Source organism: Phalacrocorax aristotelis, chromosome 5 (assembly GCF_949628215.1).
Source record: "Phalacrocorax aristotelis chromosome 5, bGulAri2.1, whole genome shotgun sequence".
NCBI classification, from domain to species: Eukaryota; Metazoa; Chordata; class Aves; order Suliformes; family Phalacrocoracidae; genus Phalacrocorax; species Phalacrocorax aristotelis.
In genome coordinates, this window is record NC_134280.1 from 68,953,232 (window position 1) to 68,978,605 (window position 25,374).

The 25,374-nt window shown below is 44.2% G+C and overlaps 1 protein-coding gene across 1 annotated transcript; it reads right to left on the minus strand.

The window, feature by feature from the left end:
- Window positions 1–11,208: 11,208 nt before the first annotated feature.
- LOC142057045 (acyl-CoA (8-3)-desaturase-like) lies at window positions 11,209–23,998 on the minus strand. Its single transcript, XM_075092526.1, has 12 exons — window positions 23,759–23,998; window positions 20,755–20,865; window positions 19,093–19,290; window positions 18,586–18,687; window positions 18,280–18,408; window positions 16,816–16,876; window positions 14,778–14,854; window positions 13,870–13,967; window positions 13,122–13,218; window positions 12,325–12,404; window positions 11,449–11,574; window positions 11,209–11,260 (listed from the first exon to the last, which is right to left on the minus strand). The coding sequence occupies exons 1-12, from the start codon at window positions 23,996–23,998 to the stop codon at window positions 11,209–11,211; spliced, it is 1,371 nt and encodes a 456-aa protein (XP_074948627.1).
- Between the last annotated feature and the right edge of the window lie 1,376 nt (window positions 23,999–25,374).

Consider the following 25,374-nt stretch of genomic DNA (forward strand, 5'->3'; position numbering starts at 1 on the left):
GTGCTCTGACTTTGTGTTCTGCTCAAGTAAAATCAAATATTCCTTTGACAGGTTGTTGCAGTATGATTTTCAGTTACGTGTAAGGGAGAATTGATCAACGTTTTCTTATTGTTTTATATTAGCTGCGCATCCGTAACAGTGGAATTGGGAATGGATTTGAAATTAGTTTCTCCTGGAGTACCCCTCCTCCTGATGGGCCCTTCCTTTTGATTCCTAGGTTGTTTTCCCCTTTCCAAAATGTCTGGACTTGAGCAGCCAAAAACAGCAGCAGGTTCCAGAATCAAAATGGACGTTTGTTGAAGTGGGCTGTGCCAGGAGGTGAGTGAGCGTATGGAGCTTCTCTGTCTTCTCCAGGGCAAAAAGGGTGAGGTAGGTGTGGATCAGAAAGTTACTTTTTCCAACATACTTGAAGTGGTAAGCCCTGAATTCCTTTCTTGAACCCAGCTAGCTCATTGCCTGGTGAAAACTGTTGAGGTAAGTTGTCTACTAAGCAGTGTGTCGGTGTCCATGACTTTAGTGTCCGTTAACATTATCTGGAAAATCAACATGATTTAGTTATATACCTGCTATTAATCAGGGAGGAAAAGGCTGTTTGTTCTCCATTTGGAGATCTGACACATGAATTCTCAGGCAGGCATGAGAGCCACTGTTTTCTCACAAAATTATATCGAAGCAAGAGTCTTCCCTAATACCACAGGAGGAGTTGGTTGCGGTGTATGAACGTTAAAGCCTGTCTTAAGCCTGAGAAGCCACATTTCGTGTATTGGGGTTCCATTGATCTTCCTTTCTAAACCATTTCATTTTCCTCTGCAAGTTAAGTGTTAATTGGTGAGAAGGAATGTCTGCTTCCTTCCTTTTCTACGGAAAGAGAAGTCGTCAACATCAGCGTTACAGGCATGAGTTCATGGTGCTAAGAAAGTAACTGTGTTGGTCAGCACTGCAAGCCGTGTAGATGTGCACTAGAGAAGAACTTTAAAGCACCTACCTGTTTTATGAGTTGCTAGGGTTCAAAGAAAGTATCGGGCTTAATGACTGGTATTAGTTTTGAGACCTTAAATGGCTTAATCTAAAGGTCTGCCACGAGGAGACTTTCCTCAAAGATGCACATAGCTTGGGACTTCATCACTAGGTTGGACCTTCTTAAAAAATGTATTAAGAACGCCTTTTAGCATCACAGATGAGTTTCAAATAATGTCTGAAAGCTTAGTCATGAAAAATGTGTTCCCTGTGTCACGACAGGGCTTCGTAGCCTGCTTTGCCTGGATGCTGAGAGGAAAAGAACGCCACAGATTTTTTCCCTCTAATTTAATAAGCTTTTAACTGAAGTTTATAAACACAACCACCATCATTTTGGAAAGAAGAAAGTAATGTTCTCAGTTTTTTCCCCTTAATAAATATTTGAAATTATTTAATGCAGAAGAATTTTACCCTTGAACTACCTTTTTTTTTCTTTCTTTCTCCAATTATTCGGTCTTCATTCTGCCTGTGGGCTGGGTCCCGGCTTGTGTCCTTCCCTTTCTTCCTTCTGTCCAAGGGGAAGATGACAGATGTGTGCCCTGTGACTGTATTTCCCAGCTGTAAACGAGTAGGAGCTGAGGAGTCTCATTTGAATACAGACGCACACACACTCACGGTCTGGTGTTCTGGTGTGCAGTATAGGTCAGAACTCATCATTCAGCCTTCGCGTGCCTTCACTCTGCAGGTTTTTAAGGGCAGTAATACCCTAGCCTCAAACCCAACCTTTCTGTTCCTCAGCACAGGAAAGACATGGTCCAGTTAGAGTGGGATCAGAGGAGGGACACAAAAAATAATCCAAGGGCTGGAGCCCCTCTGCTGCGAGGCCGGGCTGGGAGAGCTGGGGTTGTTCAGCCTGGGGAAGAGAAGGCTGCGGGGAGACCTTATTGTGGCCTTCCTGTGCTTAAAGGGGTCTAACAAGGAGGCTGGCGACAGACTTTTTAGTAGGGCCTATTCCAGTAGGGCAAGGTAATGGTTTTAAAGTAAAAGGGAGTAGATTCAGACTAGATGTAAGGAAGAAATGTTTTACAATGAGGGTGGTGAAGCACTGGCCCAGGTTGCCCAGAGAGGTGGTCAATGCCCCATCCCTGGAAACACTCAAGGCCAGGCTGGCCGGGGCTCTGAGCAACCTGGTGTGGTTGAAGATGTCCCTGCTCACTGCAGGGGGGTTGGACTGGATGGGCTCTAAAGGTCCCTTCCAACCCAAACCATTCTGTGATTCTTTCTGCACTTCACATTGTATTTGATGTGGGGTTTGGGGTCTCAAACCAGTACTGCAGAAGTGGATCAATCCACGGATATGTCGCACGTTCTTATCTCTGGTTGATAGTAGATTACCTGAAGATATGTATGGCAAAAAGCTTGACCCTTCCTCCCAGGCAATATTGCAGAGCTTAACCTGAACTGCTTTGTGGGCTCACAGTTGTGTGGTTGTGACACAGGCCATGACATGCAAAGCTGGACTTGAGCATAGCCTTGACTCAACTGACGTTGAGGATGTAATTTAAGCAGTTGCATATGGCCGTTTTGGACAGAACTTGGAGAAGAACTAAGGCTCCGGTTTGACTGTAAATGACACAAAGGCAATTTTGCCAGATTTGTGGTTTGTCTGTCAGTAATTGCTAGATTCCCACTTAGCTCTTGGATCCATACTAAGAGCTAAAGACCTTTATAATCTGTGCTGTACCATCATCTCACAAACAGCTGTTTGAGGCACCTGCAAAGCATCTGTCACGTTCCTTTTCTATTCTGTCCAATTAAGAAAGTATTAATGTACTTTTCTTGTGAAAACTTCTCTCACGTGAGAAGTTCTGAGGTCCTCCCCTAGTTCAGAACAATTTTTTAGTTGTGGGGATGGATTGTTTAGACTGAAGTAGATTCCTGAAAAAGCCCTGTGTTTGCAAAAGGTTGTAAAGGGTTGCATAGTTACGTAGCCTGGGAAAGCTAATCAAGGCTAAACAACGAATCAGTGGTGTAAAAGTAATAAGTGAAGCAGCCTGATACTCGTTTTACTGGTGACAATGACAGTTTTGCAGCCTGGTCTGCTGCGTAGAGCCTGTATATTTTAGTTATGTGATAAAAGCTTGAACTTTGTCATGGTGGAGTTCCACCCAAAATCGAACTTCATCCCCAGGGCAGCTCCAAACCTCACAGTTTTGCAGTCTGAGAGTAAACAGGCCCTCAGGAGCTGTGCTGAAATTTATTTCCAGGTCACATACTAAAGCTTGGTAAACTGATAGCTGTACTTTTTTAGTAAGAACAAATAAAACGTTTTTGCATCCTGCTTACCAGAGCAAAGTAGCTGCATCAAGGAGGTCTGGTACCGTTACATGAGCAACGGTGGCATCGTTCAGCCTAGAAGTTGGAGCCTGACGTGTTTCATTAAATGACGATACGTTGCTAAAATAGTAGACACCAGTTATTTTGTGTTTTTTTCAGAAGAAGCTGTAGGCAATGTCGTCAGAGTTTTTCCTGAAAACCTCAGAACTGTTCACCTTGATCTTAATCCATCTCATTCAAATCCTTACAAGGTTATAAAAAGTGTTTTGCTTGGTTGCTGTAATCACAGTTGCATCCAATGATCTGATCCAAATACTGTAAAGCTATAATGGAACAAGTCAGAAGATAAACCTCATTTTTCCTGTTTCATGTGCTAAATCCCAAAAAATGGTACACAGATTTGCTGTGTCTGTTAACTTCAGTGTTTATTCTGTGCTCATTCCTCTCGGATTTTATCATTTTAAAACTGTGACCAGTATTGGGAACTTTATTTTTTTAAAAATCGATTATTTTTTTTTCAGAGCAATAAATCCTTGTCTCACAGGGGTGGTTGATTCAAGAGTGACAGTGACAGCATTGACACACAAGTGGATAGACTCTTCTACAAACACATAGCTGTGGAAGAATCATCTCTTTCCTGTTTTCTACACTTAAGTCTCAGGAATCTTTCCTTGACCTTGTACATATATGTTGTAAGAATTACTGAGGAATAAGGATGATGGGAGATACTGTTTACAGGCTAAGTTGCAGTTACAACACTCCCCAAACAGAATGAAAATGTGAAATGCCTTAAGACAGCCTTCCCTGCCTCTGTGCTAGGGGTGGCAGCTGGGCGAGTTTTCAGCTTCAAGTCTGGCTTTCACTCACAGATGCTGCTGGGCTTGCCATTGAAAACGCGTGAAGAAGCGGGTAGCTGAGTCCTTGTGGCAGCCGATAGCTCATTTTCTACACTCAGACTGTGTTGGTATGTACAACTGTGAAAGGGTGAGGGTCTCCAGGAGGCAGAGACCACTGGGAGACCTAAACCCAAACATCAGTCTCTCGGCTTGCTCTATTCAGCCCATTGCAGTTACTTCAACCTCGCGGATCACGTCCAGCCTTCTTTTTGGTTCCTCCTTACTTTTAGAAAACAACTCAAACATATTTATTCTTCGCATTCACATTCTCCTGCTATAATAGATCAAAGGAAAATACATGGAGTAAATTGCCTGTTTAATCAAACATCATCTTTTGCTGGCTGCTTTAGCAAACAGCTGACCCCTGCCTGAGCGAGGGCTGCGCGACCTGTTCCCAGCCCGCTCTGCTGAAGCAGCAAGCTGGCCAAACCAGCGCTGCTTTAAATTACACAACACTTGCTCTGCCTAAAGGTGTAATCTTTAACAGAAGTCTAACATATTTTGCATGACTTGCATTTTTTTCCTCTGATTTTTCTGTTAAACCCAGTTAAATAAGGCGGTAAGTCTGGTGTTCCTTTTTGTGTAGCTTGGGATGAGGGGGAAAAAATCAAAATTAGCACATACTAAGGAGGTGAAACCACTTAGTTCTGCCTAACCATAGCTCTCATATTGTCTACTGGGTCTTGACAATGCTCTTGACTTTGTGGAGGGAAAGTGAGAATGAAGAAATCCCCGCTCATTTTCCATGCTCTACTTATTGCATATGTGCAGAGTCCAAGGTGCTTTTAACACTCATTACTTTTCCTAAATGCTGCTCTTTCTTTAGATTTAAAATAAATAACTTACAAGCTCTTTTTTAGGGAAGTTATGCATCTGATAGGTGTATATGTACAAGCTTGTGAAGACTGCAGGATGATGAGTAGTTTCAACACTTTCATGAAATGAACAGTGTGATTATACTATAAAAAGTTTGGCTAAGATCTGACAACCTTGTAACAGGTACAGCTTTTTGTTTAAAAATTAAGGGTTTCTTATTATTTACCATTTGGCTTTATAACACAGAAGACATTCAATATTCTTCTTTACTTAATAGCTAGTGAGTAATACAAGGTGCCATGTATAAAACAAAATTTGTCAGGCACACTGGTATTTCTTAAAATATGCCCTTCTTCAGAGAGAACTTCTTAGAAAAAATACTTCATTTAAACTTCCAAATTTCAAGATTATTTCCAGGAAACTGTCTGTCCTGGACTTTTGATTTCAAGATACGACCATTGGTAAAGAACAGAACTTGCATTTCACAGTTGTAGGAATGAAGGTTGTATTTTAGGATAGTCAATATTTTGTATTATTTCCATCATTCTTCACATTTAGAGAAGATACTGCAGTGGTGACGCTGATTTTACTCCCACTCTGTTTTCATGTACCATAACTTCTTTGCATAAGAGTCATTTCTTTTATGCTTTTCTGTTGGGTTGTATAACTAATTTGTATATGTTTCCTTCTTTGGCCCTCACAGTGATATCTTCTGTGTAAAATCTCACCAAGGTATTAAATATTTTGCTTCGGCAAGACAGGCAGCCTTTCATCTAAACCCCTGCTGCCTACCATACTGATAAGATTGGTCGAAGATACCTGGGGAAGATTTGGCAACTCCTCCTGTTTGCTCTGGTTGTTGATCCATATTGCTTAGGCTTTATTCCACATTTATCTACAGCCCTTCATCTCAATCTTGCTCAACCTTCTTGCACACCTTCCCTCATTTGCACACTGTTGACTCCCCAACTAATGAAAACATTTGCAGCTCTTACTTTTTTTTAATTGCATTTTGACTTACAGGGGTCCTGACTGCAAACTGAACCAGAAGCACAATGATGTTGAAGGTCCAAAAATGAAATGCTGGTCTTCAAAATCAGGCCTCTCATCTACCCAGAGAAATTATTTTAACAAACTACTTAAAGTAATTTTAAAAGGCTTTTTCAAATAGTGGAAATGTGCTTGTGAATAATTGACAGCATTCCGAGTACTGCTTCGCTCCTTACTTCCCCCACGGAGTTTTCAGGGATCGCTTCTTTGGCTCCCATGGTTCAGGCATCGTACTTTGTGCTGTTAACCTCTAAACATAATTGCACATTTTCCAGGGCACAAATTTTTCACATGTTCTGGCTGACTGTATTGGATTAAAGGTTTTTAGGTAAAAGTCAGTGCTGAGCACGGCACATGTAATTCAGGCAATTATTGCATAAGCAACACAAAGTCCATTCGTTATGTAGCCAGAGGCTTTCTTATACCTTTTTACCAGGTGAGATCTCTATTTATTAACCTCATCGCTTCTCCTTATTGTAAGAAAGTGATCTTAACTGCTGACCACTTAACTAACTCGAATTCTTTTGTCCCCAAAGTCCCCTTTGCAAAAGTTAGTCTTTTCTTTCAGAGCCTGAGTATGCACTCACCGTTGTACTCACTTCAGACAAAGAACACACTTTATTAATTAATTAATGGAGAGATATTGCCCCCTCACAAGGGTTATTCAAAGCACCCAGATCAGCCTCTTTCTCTGACTCGTCTTCTGACTGGCAGAGCCAAAGTCGGAGCCCACTCAGGTAATTTAGTTACTCTTGAACTCTCAAAAGTGTCTTAATAAGCTTGATCTTAATAAGTTTTGACACAAAATCCATGGCTCACTTAAAAACTTGAGTCTGGATCCTGTACTGTTCTTCCTTTATAGTATAGAGGCAGTGCTCGAGTCCAAAAGGCTGGTATTGCATCTTGTGTGATGCTGATTTAAAAAGTAGCTAGGATGTAGTCTGGAGCAAGAGCAGCTCTGCATCGTAACAAGTTCATGCAGCTGTTGTTCCTGCAAGCCAAACTTGCGTAAGAAACTATCCAGCTCTACCCTTTTCCCTGCTTTCTCATCCCACCTTCCTCGCCTGATTTTATTTGTAATCCAAACTCTCAGGTTCATTTCTAGAGCTGTAAACCTCACCAGGAAGCAAGTAAGCTTACTGCCCCTCAACACTTCCTAGGGTGCTTGGAAACATGATGTGGCCTTCTGTAATTTTACAGCATGAATGAGCTGCAAAAATTTTAATATAAACTCTCCTGTGTATCAAGGCATAGGAAGTAAAAAATGCAGGTTTTATTTCATTTAGTGAAAAAAATCCTCAAATCTGTTTGTTTGAATGGACTAGGGTTAGGTTTAGTGTTAGAGACATTAGGGTTAAGGTTAGGGTTAAGTTTAGAGTTAGGGCCTATTAGTGTTCACGTAAGGGGCTGTTAGTGTTACAGTTAGGGTTAGGGTTAGGGACTGTGTGGTCTGGGGCCATTGGGGTTTGGGTTAGTGCCTGTAAGTGTTAGGGCTGGGGTCATTAGGATGAGAGTTATGCTTAGTGTTATGGCCTATTAGTGTTACGGTTAGGGACATCAGAGTTGGGTTGGGGCCATTAAGGTAAGGATTAGGTTTAGGGTTAGTGTTATGGTTAGGGCCTATTAGGTTTTGGGTTAGGGCTAGTGCCTGTCATGGACTGTTGGATCTCTCCAAGTTACAGGACAATGTACTCTGTGATTTAAACTTTATTTGACGATCTAAGAAATATTAAAAAATATGACGAAAAAACCATGACAAATGGGACTCAATCCCCTGTTGCCTAGACTGGCCTATCATGTGAATTCTATTCACCACTCAGGTCATAAGATTTCATAACTTATAACCTGTAACTCTTCATTAACACACCTATGAGGAAAATAAAAATAATTCACACCCTAGCTGATGGTAAGAGTGCTCATGCTTCCTTCTCCATCACGGTGCAGGTGTCCCTTGTATCACACCAGGGAGCATGAAAGCCTTGACAGTCCAGCTGCTGTTGGATCCACTTCAAAAGCTTTTTGGGTAAGCTGATCTTTTATACCTTCCTGTCAACTTCTGTGTGGGAGCTCTAGTCGACAGGTGTCTGTTTTGGACCTGGACTTGGGCTAATCTGATGCCTTGCACTAACTCTGATACCCCACCCTAAACTTAGCTGTTATGCTAATCCTTATCTCAGCACTAACCCTAGAGCTCATTGACCTGCAGTGGTCTACCAGGGCTCTCTGACATGTCCCAGGGCTTTGCAAGTGCCTTCTGGTGTGAGCAGGCATCACCTAGAGCCATCTAAAGGGCAGGATGGGCATCCATGTGCATTTCTGTGCTGGGCAGGGCAGTTGAAGAGTGCCTTTAGATGTGCTCCAGGCGCCTCCAAGTGCCCTTGGTGAATATAGGCACCTTGCAGTGCCAATCCTCGTGCTAACCTCAATAATTACATGAACCCAACCCTGAACCAAACTCTGGTCCCCCACCCTAATCCTGAAGCCCTACCCTAACCTTAACCCTTATTCTAACCCAAAGTCTAACCCGAACCCTATCCAGTGGTCTACAAGGACCTTCTGATGTGCACCATAGCTTTTTGGGTGCTTTTCAGTGTGTTCAGGCATCACCCAGAGCTATCTGGTGGGCAGGATGGGCACCTGTGTACACCTCTGTGCTGTGCAGGGTTTGAAGGGAGGCCTCTGAAGTGCACCAGGTGCCTCTGAGTGACTTGGTGAGCACAGGCACCTCGGAGTGCAAATCTCTAATGCTAACCTCAACCATAACACAAACTTGACCCCGTAGCCTATTTTTCAGGGAGGGAGCAGAGTGAGAAAGAGAAGGTTGTGTCCCCATGGAGGCACTGTTCACCAATAGCTACTGCTGTGTGTTATCAACAGCCTAAAACACTGCACCTTATGGGTTTTTATGAAGAAAATGAACTCCACCCCAACCAGACCCGGTGCATCTGCACTTCCTCTGAGACAACGGCCTCTTCTCTCTGTCTCTTGACCTAGCAGCTCTGGCTAGGGGCATCTGCCCAGAGAAACACCATTTCTGCCTGCGTTGTTTCTAGTCAGTCTTTTTGAGTTGCCTGCTAGGAGCCCCCAAACTTCTGCTGCTGGGAGCAATAAAGACAACAGCTTCAGCTGTGCAGGGAGCTGAAGCAGCTGATTCCGCCTGGCCCCAGCTGCATCCTTCCCACCCCTCAGCAATGCCACTGCTGGGTGGAGCAGAGGCCAGGGGAGCCCCAGGAAAAAGCGCAGAGATCGGCATCACCCCTCAGTGATGCCAGGTCAGCGCGTGGGGCTCTGCCCTGCATGGGGCTCCAGGGAGGAAGGAATCTGTGGAGGAGTCTCCCTCCTCCCTCAGGTCCCCCTCCACAGAGAGAAACCTAGGAGATGCTGGGGGCCTGGGCATGAACCCAGCTGGTGAGTGGGTGCCTTTGTTTTAGATAAAAATGGCTATATGAGCTAAGCATAACAATCACTGTGGAACTGTTTGTCACTGACAAAGACATGCAAACTTAAAACAGGACAAAACTAGTGTTATGGGGATGCTTATTCTTAAAGTGTATATGTATTAGGCTCATAGGATAAAAGCAGAGCTATGACACAAATAAATAGCATTTTTTATTCATGGAACTATATTAAGCATTAGCTTATTGTTCTATACCTTTTGGTAGAGCCCTGTCATTCTCCAAGTGAGTGCCCTTACCTGTTGTAACTTCACCTATGACTAGCATCTGGTCAAGGTGCTGTGCAAACACCCCAGGCTCCAAGGCAAGCCTGAGGAGCTGAGACACACAGCCTGCCAGAAGTGTCTTGCTCAGCAGCACCTGCAAGCCTCAAGCTCCAGGTGAGTACAGCTTACTCGGAGACCCAGAGGGTGATGAAGAAATAAATCTGTTCCCCATCATGAAGTTCATTGCACACTCTTCAACTGCAGAATTGCTGAACTTGGTTCTAATGGTTATAACAGCAATTCAGTGAGCGTAATGGTTTTATGGTTTATATGAACTGTGTGGAGCCAAAGAGTAGCTCAACTTCATATTGAGTTTGCAAAGCCTCACACTTGAGGCTTGTCAGGCTTGCTCAGCCTGATCTTTTACTGGACCATCTGCAACTTGGTTTTATTTGTTTTAGCTGCAACAGCAACTCTTCTATTTGACCAAATGTCTATGGCTAGTTTACTTTTGGTTTATCTTTCTATAGTATGATCATATTCTTATATAGATAGCAGTACCAAGCAGTTACTTGCTGTAGAATGAGATATAGCTGTCTGCTAATGTAATGAAATACAGATCTAGTATAATAGTAGCAGCTTTGAGATGTGAAGACCAAGGATGTGGCGTGAAGGAGTACAGGCATGAAGTGTTTAAGAGCATTTTGGGGCACAGACTTGACAGTGGAGACCTAATGGTTATAAACAACTCAGCCAGCTGAGCAGGGGGAAGCATATGCATGGCTCAGCCCAACTAAGTACAAAAAACCCAAACAACTAACAAAGAAACCTTGGAGAGAGCAGTGGGTTTGAGCTGGTTTCAACCCATGTATTTCTTCCTGAGAGCTGGGGATGCCTGGCATTGTGACAACAAGGATGCTCTAGAGAAGAGAAATGTGTTTCCCATTAATGTTCTTATTCAACTGCATATTGCAATTGTTATACTCAAAGTGTGATACATAGTTGATTATAATTTATTATTATTTAAGCGCATTGCTAGAACACTAGGTTAATTCAAAATCCTGTACAATTTCACATGACTTCAAATAAGCAAACATTATGTTAAGCATTAAACCTTCCACATGAGGAATATCTAAAAAAAAAAACACTGGTCAGAGGACTCCAACATGAAGTTAAGTGTGTGCAGCTGCACTAGCCCCTAATCTGGCTTATCTGACTTGTCTTGGCCATATTTACTCAGACACAGCTCACAAAGGGTTTCTCCTGTTCTAACCAGTCATCTCCTGCTTGCCCTATCCACTCTTAACATGTCGTAACCAAAACACCAGGAAAGACTAGGAGTAAAATTCAGGTAACTTCATATCTATTGGAATCATATCCTTCAGTTCTTATTTTCTTCTGCCATAGAATCTGTTGCGGTCCCTGCTCCTCAGCTTGCTGGGAATGCAAAGACATGGCAGGCTGTGAATGGTACCATCAAGCCTTGTCGTCTTATTTGTGTAGGTAGGCGTCAAGCCAGAGCTCTCCTGAATTCTTCAGAGAGCTAAGAGAGAGGGAGAGAGCACAAGAGGCCGCTTATTCAGGGTTGCTCAGGAGAGCGTTGGTGGGGACAGGGGAAATGGGAGTTTCTGTGTGTTGATTTGTAAGAGAAGAACAAGCCAACTTTTGTTCTTAGGCTTCCAGTCCCTCCTACATCCTTCTGCAATGTTTTACCAATGTGGTGTTACTTACTGCACAATGTCTGCAAAAGCTGTGAGCAGCGGCTTACATTGGTACTCAATGCCGTGTTTGGCACACAAGGACTTCACCAGAGGAGCCACCTTCCAGTAGTTGTGTCTTGGCATTGTGGGGAATAGGCTGTGAAGAGAAGGCAGATGGATTTGCTTCCAGTGCTCCATCAGAAACACCACCTTTCACTTGTTCATATTCATTAGTACTTCCCAGGAATCACACAGCTCACACTGAGTTGGGTCTTCAGCTGCTCCTGGCTCTTCTTTACCCTTGGTGTGCTTTTAGCACAAGGAACTCATGAGACTTTCCTGCTTTCCCCTTCCATTATTTTCCACAGCTGTCCCTAGCATCTCTGAAGGAACAGTTCTCTAAATTAAGTGATGCTATAAACTGGAAGAATTGGCTTCCCCCCCTCCTCTTCCTCCAGTAGTAACCATCTCCATAGCACAGAAAAGGAGATGAGCCCATCCTCCCATTGCATATCTCAGTCTCTAGACTGATAGTGTCAGTAGTCAGTACAGGTAGGCTTGAACTACTATGTCAGACTATAAATAGCGTGCCTTAAAACATGCATTTTCACTAATGCTTCAGAGCTACTGCTTTGGATAGACCCTGTTGCTGTCCATATGGTTGCATAGATCCTGTGAGGTTCAATTTTCCCTAGTCATTCTCACCTTCCTATGGGTCCAGCGAAGGTTTTGAATTATATTATGATTATTTTTAGGGTTTTCAGTCTTTTTAAAGACAAACTCATTGATGGCCCACATCTCTTTGTAGAATTCAGAGCAAAGACAAGTAGGGGAAAGAAATAAAAAAAACACAACTATTTTTTTGAAAGAAGAGGGAAGAAAACCCTCTCTCAGGGTGTGTACTCACTGGTGTTCAATCTGGAAGTTCAGATGCCCAGTAAACCAGTCATTGAACAGAGACTGCTCAACATTGCATGTTGCCTGGAGCTGGAGGAGGGGAAAGGAAAGCAAAGTCAGTGCAGATTGGTGACTGCAGCCTCTCTCATTTGTCTAAAGAGCACAGTATGCTGTGCTACTCTACCCTGTTGTTTTCTTTTAGCCTAAGCTGAGCTACCTCAAGCCAGGGGTCATATTCCTCCTTCAGCTTTGTGGACCAGCAGAGGTACGTAGGCTGGCTAACATGGACCATGGTAAAACTAGGAGTTGGCTCTGTGCTCCTGTGAATGCATGTGAACAGTCAAAAGTTCCTCCTGTGTCTTCTCAAACCTATGTCTGCAGAAATAGCAGAGATGGCAGGGCGCTTCTGTGGTGGTCAGCCTTTACTGCCCTACTCCAACAGGTGCCTCTGCAAAAAGGGGACACCACACTGGCATTCTACTCATCCAAAATCGCTCAGCAAGAGCGGGACACAAACTTCCATCTCTGCATAAGCAGGAAAGGTCCAAGAAAGAATGATGCAATATGTGGGGAGGTGGGTATGGTTAGGAAATAGAGCTGGAACCTGGCTTTGGTTTTAGATTGCCCACAAGCGTGTCATCACTGTCCTCCTTTACTGCTACCATAACTGAATCCCATTATCCTATTAACCTTCACTTCCCAGTTGCCAACAGGATTTCACCCTTAATGCAATAGAGGACTTGCTTGTCTTATGGTTGGAATTTGTACCTGTATAACCACAATTCTTAAGAATGGAAAATATTTTACCTGAGTAGACACCCAGTCCAAATTGTTGTCATAGTAAATATCCATAGGGATATGGTTCATCTGTGAAACCCAGACAAACCAGCTGCTCTCCAGCATCCTGTGCAAGCAGACAAGAGGCCAGAATTCAGTACCAGGTAAGAAAGTCAATGATGAGCCAGACTTAAAAACACACTGCTGAACACCAGCCTTGCTAATCCAGCACCTGAAGAACTTCCAAAACCTGGAAGTTTCATACTTCCTTATGAAACTCATGATTATTTAATGTTTTCTTATGAAACTGAGGTAGCCTGTTATTAATCTTGTTTTATCTGTAGCCAAGGACCAACTAATTAGAATCAGTAAAATGATCCAAGCGGAGATTTTATTGTCCGCTCAACCTAATGCTGCTGGATAATGCCTGGGTTTTTGCAAGCCCTGGCTAAGATGTGTCTGTTAAATGTTCTCTTTCTCTAACCAGTAGGAGACCCAACACCCAAAGCACTGAGTGAGAAATGCTTGCCTCACGTAACAGTTTGGTCAGCACCCAGTGAGGTGTTTTTGCTGCCAGAGCCAATGAGGCAACGTGAAACTTGAACTAGCAATTAAGCAGGAGAGTCTTAGTTTAAATTTGTGGAATTAAAAAGCTAAGCAAAAATATGAGATGGTCATGGAGAACATGGAAAGATAAGCAAAGGCAGAGAAAGGCAGGCAGGCAGAGGTGGAAAGAATATGTAGAGGAAGGCTGAAGAACCTTCTAAAGGGATATCACCTGAATATAAAATAATATGCCAGGAGACTCTTTATTTCTAATAATGATCCATAAGTATAAAAGAATCTGATATAGAAGGTCAGCATCCAGGCCAAGTCCTACCAAAAACAGAGACAAGAAAAGAAAATCATTATAAATTACATTTGCTTAAGTCTTTTTCTAAGCTTCATGTTATATGTACAAAAGAACAATCTACATTCGTCTTCTGTAGTTTTTTTGCTAAATTGGATCATCTGGAGCAATCCAAGTTAACATAAGCTATAACACTGTCTTTCACAGCTTGCTGTAATAGAGATGAATCTGAGCATTCAGGCCCAGTAAGCAGATTAATATATTAGCAAGTGACTCTGCATTCAGAAACATGAGACTTGATCAGATCATTGCCCAGGACTCCACAGTGCACTAAGCGCTAGACCAACGATCTCATTTTTGGCTGGAAGTTGTGTTACACACACAGGAAGACAGAACATGTAAGAGAAGGAAGAACGAAGCAGGTCTGGCTGCCTGGCCTAGGAAGCAACGCCAAGTATACGCACACTGCTGACAAATCAAGGACAACAGTTCCTGTAGACCCACATCCTCCCGTTCCTGACCACTATTTGCTCCCCAAACCATAGGAGACAGCACCCTTCATCGTTCTGCAAATGAGGCAAAGCAGTACAAGCCAAACAGCCTGTTGCTTGTTTTCAGGCCTTTATCATCGAGCTGGGGAACATAAAGGGTTTAGCAGAAACTACACGGAGCCACTGAAAACACTGCACCAAGCTGACTGTCGTATTAGCCTTAACTGAATGGCACAGTGTCACACAGCAGGGACTCAGCTCTGGGCAGAAGTTGGCCCCGTGTTCAGAAGAAGGGTTGAAGGCCCACAGCTGACCCCTCTTGGTTGCACAAGTAGCAGTACTTACCGCCCAATACCTTTTTGTGTATGCAATATAAAAGGTGTGGCAGTGGAAGTAGGTGGGAAACAGGAGCGGAGGAAGAGCTGTAAGGGAGAATTCATTATCACTGGTAATGTCATGGACTGAATGGCAGATAATCAAACTGGAAGCAAAGGATCCCTGAACGGCTACTCAATATGGAGAATATTCTGAGAAGCTTTAGGGCTGCAGGATTTTCTGGATGATATCAGTATGGACCAACGCAGACAAGCCATAAGCAATCTGGGAGCCTGCTGACCTCAAGAGGTAAAGCAGAGGTATGACAAGAAGCTCTCTGAATCTTGACTGTGGACAGTTCCTGCTCTTCAGCAGGACAGCCTGCTACTGCTTATGTGAGCTGCCAACACAGGTATTACAGCCTTGCATTTCCTCGTGGAGAGCTATGACCACAGGTTCTTTTAGAAAAGAGTGAAAACAAAAAAAGGATGTGGAGAACCCTGAAAAATAAGGAGAACAAGACCCCATAAACTTAGTAATAATCTTGAGTACCACAGTAACCACTTTGCAAGAAAGCAACTGACTGATACTGGTTAGGAGGCTATGCAGGGCTCTGAGCAACCTGATCTAGCTGAGGGTGTCCCTGCTCACTGCAGGGGGGTTGGACTACACAACCTCTAAAGGTCCCTTCCAACCCAAGCTATTCTATCATTCCATGATTTGTGCCTCTAAATATTTCTAGGTCTGTCCATTAATCTGAGAGTGCTCACAAATCCGAGATTTCATTTTAGGCTTCTAACCGAGGAACAGCCACAGAGTAGTATTTCGAGAAGTGGCTTCCACAGCCCCAAAGCATAGCTGGCTCCTCATTCAGTCATTCAAAGCAGGGGAACAACAGGAATACATGCAAAATCGCTTCCCTACCAGGGATTTTTGGATTGCAAGAACTCAAACTCAGCCTTCCAAATGGACATCTCACTTGTACTTAATAAAACAACAAAAACAAACCCACTATTATTTAAATTCGAATACTACTGAAGGATGTGGTATGACATTGTACCTCAGAGTCACTGAGGAGGTCATGAAAGATCTGGGATAGGATCAGCTTAACTAGGCATCTCAGAGTTGCCTGAGATACGTGCACCTGAGCTAACCCTGCTAGTTCTGTCTAGCCACTTGAGACACCAGCCGCTGCTGGAGTGCGGTTCCTGCTGTCTGCAGAGGTCAAGGGGAAAAAGAAAGGTCAAATGAATCACACCTTGAAAGTGCCCATTTATGCTGTGTTTTAGGGTTCAAATTCATACTGTCCACTTTCCAGGCAAGCATCCTAAGCAGCAGCCTTTAGACTACTCTGGAGAGATGCAAGGGGTGATACCTCCTTGTCCCATGTTGAAATTGTGCTGCTTTGCAAAAGGAACAAAGCTTCACTAAGATGGGAAGAAGAGCACAGGAGTGAGCCTAGAGGTCAGGGCACTGACAGTGGAGAAATTCTGAGTTTTTACTCTGCTCTGTTTACATGCTTCGTTAGCCATACATTATACAGCTCTTGTAAACAGTCCCCAGAGCCTTCATCTCACTCTCCCGAGTAACTTAACTAGTGAGTTAAGAGTCTCTCTCCTTTTCTCTGTCTAAATAGGTATAGACTTGTTTACAAAGCAATACAGTTTTAAGATGACATAGGATAAACATATCCCCGTACTTTTTCTCCCCTGGAACAAACATAAGCCATTTGGCTAGAAATTCTCAAACCAAATGAATGTGTTTCAAGTCAAGAAACCCGACAGAAGCAGGTTTCAAGCACAGAAACCCAATCTCACATAAGCTCATCTGATAATTCAGGCTGGAAAGGACCTCAGGATCTCAGAGGAATATCAGCTATAATGTCAGACCAGGTTACTCAGGGTTTTACCCAGTCAGGTCTTCAACACCTCCAAAAATCAGACGCAAACTGATTATTACATTCTTTGATGCAGGCATCTCAGTTCTGCTGAAGTCCTGCAGGTCAAATTAAGATCTACAAACCCCGTTAGTACCCCTCGTTGTATTGCAGGAGAACAGAGATACTCACTGATGAAGAAGTATTTGTGTTGGTGATTGTATGGCATGTATTTTTTCTTTTTGATCCCAAGCTGTGAAAAGAAACCGCAAAGAATACTAAGCGGTCTGCACAGGTAACTTGTTTTCCACTCTTTCTCCCCCCAGAAGCACTCTTGCCACAACCCTCACTCCTGCTGTCTCCCTCTTGTCTACCTGTCCTCCTAGTTTACATACATAATATACCTTTTCTATAAGTCTTCATTCCATTAATGTAAGGCTTCGATGCCTTACAGCTTTGTGAAGTCCTTCAAAGACAAACTGCTAAGCAAGCATGAGATTTCTCTAGTAGGGGAAAAATAAGTGATTCTTGAAAAGTAATTCTAGCTGTACTTATGCCAAACCAAAACAGAGGAAACAGCCCATAAGAAAAACCCGTGTTGATATATTGTAGGAAGGAAACTGCTCTCACAGGTACCACCATTGTCTGGGTTGGAACAGAATGATGGAGTGAAAACTATACCAGGACATTTCATCCAATAAAAGATGGTGTGATCTGTAAGTTATGACAAAAATAATTTTGAAGATGGATAGAGGTGGATTTTAACTGCTGAATTTCCTTGGTTTTGTGTTCTTACCACATTCATAATTCATTTGGTGAAATATTAGATATTTCAAGGCTAAGTTCTATTATTGGTCCAAAATAGTCAGATGTATTTTTTCTTTTCTCCGATTCTGTACATTTAAATGAGAGTTTCACAATGGCAAAGGTCTTCTAAGGAGAACAATATTTCACTGCTGTAGCTACTCTGACAGGGTCTCAAGAACTGATGAAGTTGTACAGCAAAAGGGGTTCCGCATCGTCTTAGGTTGTCGCTCCTGGAAGCGGCCTAGAACTGAAGCACCTTATGTGGTCAAATGACTTCTGCCCACAAGAGGGACCCGCCACCAACCAGTCCTACCGAGCTGCAGGAAGAGCCCTTGGTTTTCAGCGCTGCTGTGCTGGCTGCTTTTCTCAGCAAGGCTTCTGCTTCTCCTAGAAGGCATAGACATGCCAAAGCCACCTGCACCTCTGAGCCTCAGACATTAATGTTAAGTAATTATCACAAGCCAACAGCAGACATGCTTTATGGGCGTGTTTACAAGTTATCTAATAATCATTAATTACTGACTTGTTCTACTAGGTCATTAAGCTGCTATAAACATTAATAGTCTTTTTGCTGATGGATTTCTCACCCTACATATGATGCATGTAGGTCATCTCTAATTTATTTACAACTACTTGTCAGCTGTTCAAGAAATTTTTAAAGGAACTTCATGTGAACTGTGACCTGCTTACAAAGGCTGAAGAAAGTAGACACAGATGAAAGCAATCTTCAGGAACTGTCATCACATCTTAGTTTTAGGTTTTCACGGTACAGTGTGCTTTTTGTTGGCTAGGGTGTTCTTCCCAGCCCCTGCTACATGAGCATGCACACACACACGCACACACACTGACCTCCACAGAGAATTTCTTCCCCAAAGTAAACAAGAAGGGGTGCATATCAATATCAGGATCTTTCTGGAAGCAGTTGGGTTTGGCATGGTGCCGGGAGTGCAGGAGAGTCCACCATTTGGCCGATGCCCCCTGTTTTAGTGAAGAACAAAACATGAGAAGTGCAATACTTTCAGAGCCAGAGTCTCTCAAGCAATTCGCCTCCCTCACCCAACGCTGAACACACCATCCTCCACAGAGCGTTCAGAACACATGTTTTTACAGGAAAGCCCATCACATCTAAGAAGTTTTCCAGGGTCAGGTACTTACAATCAAATGGCACATCACAAACTTATGCAGCAAGTGGTTCCACTTGGTCTCCCTGAATACTGAAAGATGTCCTAAATCATGCTGCAACCATGAAGCCTGGACCTGGAATTGGAAAAAGAAAACATTGGGAGCTGAGGGAAAGGGGAATTGAGACCAGGACAGTGCCACTCCCATCTTTGCTTTGAAATATCACTATTTATTTCTTGGACAGTGCTCCAAAAATCACGGTCAGAAAGGAACTATGAAATCCTAATATTCTTGGAGCTTCCCCTAGCATATCTCTTACTGAAAGAATCCCAGACTAGGTTTAGCAGGAGCTCCCCACATCCAGAATGTCTTCTTTATATCTTCCATAAAGACATGCCAAATAGTGGTTGTTTTCTCATGACAAAGGAGAGCTATGCCAAGTAAGGAAGTGGGGGACTACGAAACTGCTGTAATATTATGTGTATGAAAGTTGATGCAAGTCTACGTGCACATGTCCATGTTGTGGACTTAGTTGCTTACCTGGGAAATGGTCAGCACCACCAGAGAGGCAATAAAGGGCATTAAGGATGTCCCAAAGTAGAAGAGAATGAGCCAAGCAGCCGTATCCAGCAGGAGGATGTGAGCGAGGTGCAGGAAGAAGAAGAGTTTATTTGGCTCCAGAAGTCCCATTTTCTCCACACTGGCACGCAATTCACGGAAGTCTTTCACCAGCATTTTCTGTGGGAAGCACAGGTGTTACATGTTCCTTGTTTCTAGAGTGCAGCACTGCAGCCTCAAAAGCTAAGGACCACTTTAATGGAGGAAAGAAAGAGCAAAGAAAGAAAGGCCAAATGGGCAAGAGCTGGACTTGCATACTAGTAAACTTTATCGTTGCTCTCCTACAGCTTCTCTGTGTCTTTACCTGATAAGGTACACAGAGCAGAGGAGCAAGCAGCTGCCATCGCAGAGCACGATGGCCGAACCCCCAACCCCTAAGACTATATCTTTGGTGCTTCTTCCATCACCTTCTCGGCAAGTAGCCTAGGGCTCAGATGAGAGTTGTGTCGAGTGAAAGGTGTACTGTACATGCATGAACATAGCATGCCATCTTGTGGTAGGCCTTTGGGATGAAATTAGTCCTCTTCTGCCAGTTCCAACAGATCAACACAGGTTTTCACTTTACCCTTCCCAGGATTAACAGGGGAGTGTCGAACACCTTCATGAAAGTGGCACCTACAGCCCAGCTGGCCTCAGGCTGATGGGCACTGAGGAAGGAGGATAGATGAAGAAATGAGCGTGGCACAGGTGCTAGACCAACTGATCTTTGGCTTTGCCAGCTCCGCAGATGCCTCCCAAACCTGACTCCTGCCTCCACACAACCCAACCCAACAGAGCTTGCCAGCCTACTTTCTCAATCATTTTGGGGAAATTGACTTTGCATGGAGCCAGACTGCTCTGAATTGTGTTTTTATGTCCAAGTTACATGGGGTCATGTGTCATCTCGTCCCCCTTCCGCATGCAGTGTGGGACTGTGCAAAGGAAAAGTCAGGACAGGCTAGATGGAACAGGGAAAAGATATCTTGGATAATGGGAAGCAATGAGGACCATACAGCCCAGGGAATATTTGTACTCCAAGACTATTCCCATCCTGTTGTCTGTGCCCCTCTCATGAGGTTTCCTTTGACATCACAGATTGGCACTGAGAGAGTAACCATCAACAGTACTTCTGCGAATGACCTTGAGACTGGTGCAAGAAGGCTGTCCAAAAAGGCAATGCCAATACAGCCTGTGAAACTCAATTCAAGGCTAAAACTCTATCTTCAGTCTCTTCCTACAACAGAAGTCAGTACAGCCTGAGAATTTACTGTCAGCTGGAAAGAATTACTTAATGTTTGGTCAGCTCTTTCTCAAAGCAAGGGAAAGAAAAGGTGGTAACTGTGGTATTAATGAGAGCAAAACAAGGCTCTGCTATTTATGTAGAGTTGCTGTGCTAAGGAGGAATCTTCAGAAATTTTATTCTCAACCACACAATATGTATCTAGACTAATATTCATGTATTGTTTCTGAGTAATAGCACAAAAAATTGTGACGAACCTGGATCCCTTTGTTCCAGGAGCTACGCTGATAACAGAAGAACAAGGTCTAATCTCAGACTATTTCCCTTTAATCTACCTTTGGTCTGATTTACAAGGATAGACTTACATTTTTAGTGGGCTCAATACTGGGTTGATCTGGTGCCAGCTCACCAATCTGCAGTGACTTCAAGTACTTGCTCACCAGCACCTTGTCAACATGGAACGCTACAAAGGCATCCTGCGAACGCACAAAAGCAAAGGAAGAGGTAAGAAAAACAAATGCTGTGTTACTAACCTCAATCTGCTGGGCACAGCAAGACATTCACTATGGAGGAACCTCAGTAGCAAAGAGGTCTGGTTTACCTTTCTATCTCCTTAAGATTTTGTTGACTTTTTTCTTCCCGTGTTTATCCTGTGCTCTTAAGTGAGCTCTTATTTCAGCTGGCAAATGGAAGAGGTCTGAATCCCGCTACTGCAATTACTACGGGTATGCAAGCTCCATAATACAGAATAGAATTAATCTCCATTGTATGCCTAAAGCAGGGTCTACTTCCCTTGCCTTTCACCTTCCCGCTCTTCTCAACCCCAATATTAGTGACTTTTCCATCTTCCTGGACATCCAGGTGCCCAAAAGGCCTTTCTTATCAGCAGACCAGGAACTATTTTGTCGTACAATTTGTCAAAAGAGAAAATTGCCCTTTAAGTCTGACCGCTTAAAAGAAAAAATGGCATTCCTCTTTATTCACCGGGTAGAGAACTCCACTGCCAAATTAACTAAGGAAGCATTTCATCAAGGACCAAGCGATACCAGACAACTTTCTATTTTTCTCTAGTACTTAGAAGTATTCAGAAGGAAATGAATGCGAGGACACAATTCACAGGCACAGGCCCGGTGTTACTGCTCTCTCAGAGATACAGTCACGAAGAAGCCATGGTGTGACAGCCTCTAGGCAGGGCTGGGGACAGAAAGAACAGGATGCAGAAAAGCAGAAGAGGAGACAACTGTGTTGACAGAGCACGATGGGGGTGGTGGGAGCCCTGAAGCACAGCTGAGCCTGAGCCGAGCTGTGAATTCAGTCTGTAGGAAAGGAAATTCCCCTGAAGGTTCTCCAACCATTCAAAACTGCTTTGTACATCCATGCCTTCAACTTACTGATCTGCTTGCATGCCTGCTCTCGCACCATCTTTCACCCAATTCAATTTAGTCTTCCTAAACAGACCAGAGTCAGTGCTTTACTGCGTTCCAGCCCCAGAGTTACTCCAGGCAAATGTTTATTAAGAACAGTTGTGTGACCAAATGAAGGTGTTTAGATAATCTCTTTGAGCAAACTGCTACAGAATTTCTGTCCTCTACTCCAAAATGATATAGGTCTGGGCAACTGCGTGACTAACACTGAGGCATATATGTAACATACAGCGGGTTTAAATACCATGCAAATAATTGCTGTCACTGATGAATCCAAACATCAGCAAGCAGTTTCCCTGCAAAATAATCTACTGCAAGTACCTGGCTATTTCATGATGTTGCAACACCAGATGTTTTTACAGTCACCAAAATTCAACCAAATTTTGCCAAATTCAGCCAAAAATTCCAGTCTCAAGATTGTTGCTCCCACTTTTTGAGTCACCTCATTCCTTACCTCTGCTCTTCTATCCTTCGTGATAAAACACCAGAACAAAAAGCAGCAATAAAAGAACTCCAGAGTTTTGTGCAGTGTCACCCTTACTAATATTGTGGCATTAATTATACTCTGTTTTCCATCCCTCAGGTTCTTTTCTTACTAAGAGCCTTCCATATTTCTCATCCACTCCTAAGTTATCATCCTTCAAGGCTACATGCTCTTGGTGCAACCTTCCAGTCAAACTAAGATATTTGTTTTTCATGCTATACATCCAAAAGATTAAGCAATTGACCTATTCCAAGACACACAGACCTCACTAAAATCTTATGGAGTTTCTTAATAAATGCTTCTTTCACTTCCTTTTCTGTCTGCCTCCCAGACTAAGAGCCTACTGAATTCACACTGTCTCATAAAACTGCTCTTAGTAACCAAGAGGAGTTTCTTACTTCACCCACAATGTCCTGGGAATATTCCCACTGCAACTCAGCGTGGATATAACCAAGTTTGCTCTCAACCAGATAATCTGGGTTCACACATAATCAGGCTGCACAGGAGAGCACAGAACTCCACACACAATAATTTATATGGGAGATCAGGGAACTATTTGTCTCGGTTTTTTTCTTTCAGAATACACAGCAAGGAAGCAATCCCATTTGTGATGTTAAGTTACATCACACAGGTGTTGATTTACCGCTATTTTCCACCCTTCCTGCGTACACCAGAAGGCAAGAACTGCAAGGAATTTGCCCGAACGTTTTGGTGCGTGTTTTATCACAGGTTTCCATGGTGTTAAAATAGCAGACAGGCAAGGAAGCACGATGAGCAGAAGTCTTTTTGCAAGTCAGAACTGCTCACTTGCCAGCAGTTGGACAATTCTTAACTGATTCTTTCCATTTTGTTCACCTCAGGGCTCAGGAGGACCATATGCAATAACTACAGAGGCTTTTCTGGAAGACCGCTTGGGAAAGCACGCTGTCTTTGCGTTCGCCCCACGTTAGGCCGGGCGGCATTTAGGAGGGATACTTTTCCCAAAGGTACGGTTCTGGAAGCAGCTGCTGCCGTTGCCACAGGGCCGATGCACTCGCCGCTTGTGGCTTCTTCCCCACCTTACCCTGGCTGCAGCAATCACTGCCGTTCAGGGCAGCTGCAGAAGCAAGATCCGCAGATAAGAGTAATCCTAAAGACTTTAGCTGGATAAACAATTACAGGCTGGTTGCCCCAGGGGCTAAACCGTTTTATTTGCCTATTTCCATAGCATGAGGCTGGAAAGACTGCGCAGAGCGGCGACCCTCCGTACCCCCAGACCCCGCTGCTGCCTACCCCACCCCCCCCACCCCAGACCCCCACCCAGTTCCCCCCGAAGCCACCTCCCAGGTTCCCGCCGGATGATGCTGGCCGGGTACCAGCCGCCTCCTCCTCCTCCTCCTTCTCCCCGCATCCCAAAGCGCGCCGGTAGCAAAAGCCCCCCCCCCCCGCCATCCCCGTCCGTCCGTCGGTCCCGCCGCTCACCGTGGCGTCCTGCCCGGCGTGGCTGCCGATGAGCCGGGCCCCTCCCGGGTGCCTCCGGTAGAAGTGGCTGATGTCGTACACCTTCCTCTCGATCACCAGCCAGCGCTCCTGGGGCGGCGGCCCCCGCCCGCTCCGCTGCCCGATCTCCTCCCAGGTGAAGCGCCGCAGCGGCCGCCCCGCCTCGGAGCCCCCATCCCGCCCTTCACGCACCTCCCCGGCACCCCGCAGCGGTACCGCCATCCTCCTCCTCCTCTTTCCTCCCCTCTCTCCCTCCCGCCAAGGCATATAAGGGTGGGGCGCGCCCGGCCCGCCCCGGGCCCCCGCCCTCCTCCTCTGCCCATCCCGGGAGGTCGGCAGAGGGGCTCTGGGAAAAAGCGAGTGATGCTGGCAAAGCCGCGGTGCCGAGCTCCTACACAGGCTCCAGCAGCCCTGCGGTTCACCTTGTCCCGTGTTCCCCACCCCCACCCCCCAAAAAAAAAACCACACCCGCTTTTTCACTGCCCCGGCTCCAGCAGCCGCAGTGCGATCCAAGCAGGCAAAGCACGGCAGGGCTACAGGTGAGCAGTATCCGACCGCCTAGGGTTTTTTCTCAGCTTGCTCATTGTGGTCCCAGGACAGGCTTACTGGGCTCTGACAGTCAGGGAAAACTTCACGTAAAATACTCCCCTGATCAACCCCTTGTTAACCAGAAAAATACTATCACTCTGCAGCTTAGTTTAGATGTTACAGTCCATTAAGCCCTTTGGACGAAACAGGAGTTACGCACGTTCTTATACCCAATTAAAAAACCAAACAAACCATGGCAATCTCTTAAGAGCTCAGTATTATATTTAGAACCTGATGAAAACCCCATATTTCTGTATTTGCAGTTCCCCAGCCCGCACAGCAGGGCCCGGGCAGGGGGGAGGAGGCTTCCACGGTGCCCTTTACAGGGCCAGTCCGATTCTCAGAGCTCTGCACCTGATGCTTCTGTTTCCTTGGACAAGCCTGGGGTGGCACAAAATGTTATACCAGCTTCTGATGGTAGGTTGTGAAACTGCTTTTTCTTCCCCTCCAGCCTTCTCGTTTGTAAAATTACTGAGTAAACTATTGACCTGGGGGCTGCAGAAAATTAGTATTAATTGCAAAGCAACACCTGTTTTTCCTACCTTTCTAAACAGTCATAGCATTCACAGAATTTTCTCTTTTCAAAACAGACAACGAAGTCCTGAAAATATTAAAAAACCATGACGGGGTCAATGATTTCTTTATTTCACAGAAAAACACATGTTAAAGCCCACATCAGCATCAACCCACATGGAGGAGCCCACAATTACGGCAGAGTTTTCAAAGCTGAAATTAATTTGAGTGACTATTTTTTGGCAGTTTGCAGTATTTCATTTCAATTAATTCCTATACATTTGTAACATTGCTCACACATCTACTTGCATTATTTTTTCATTTCATTTCAGTGCTTGTTTGCTTTTGAGGCTAGTAAAGTTCTCACTGGTTAATAACTCTGCAGTCCATATTGCAAGTTAGAAGTTCTGATCCAAAGACCCATGAGAAACCTCATATAGTTATGACAGTTAAGTTGTTTAAACAGTGTTTATGGCTCTCCCCGTTCATAAGAAGGT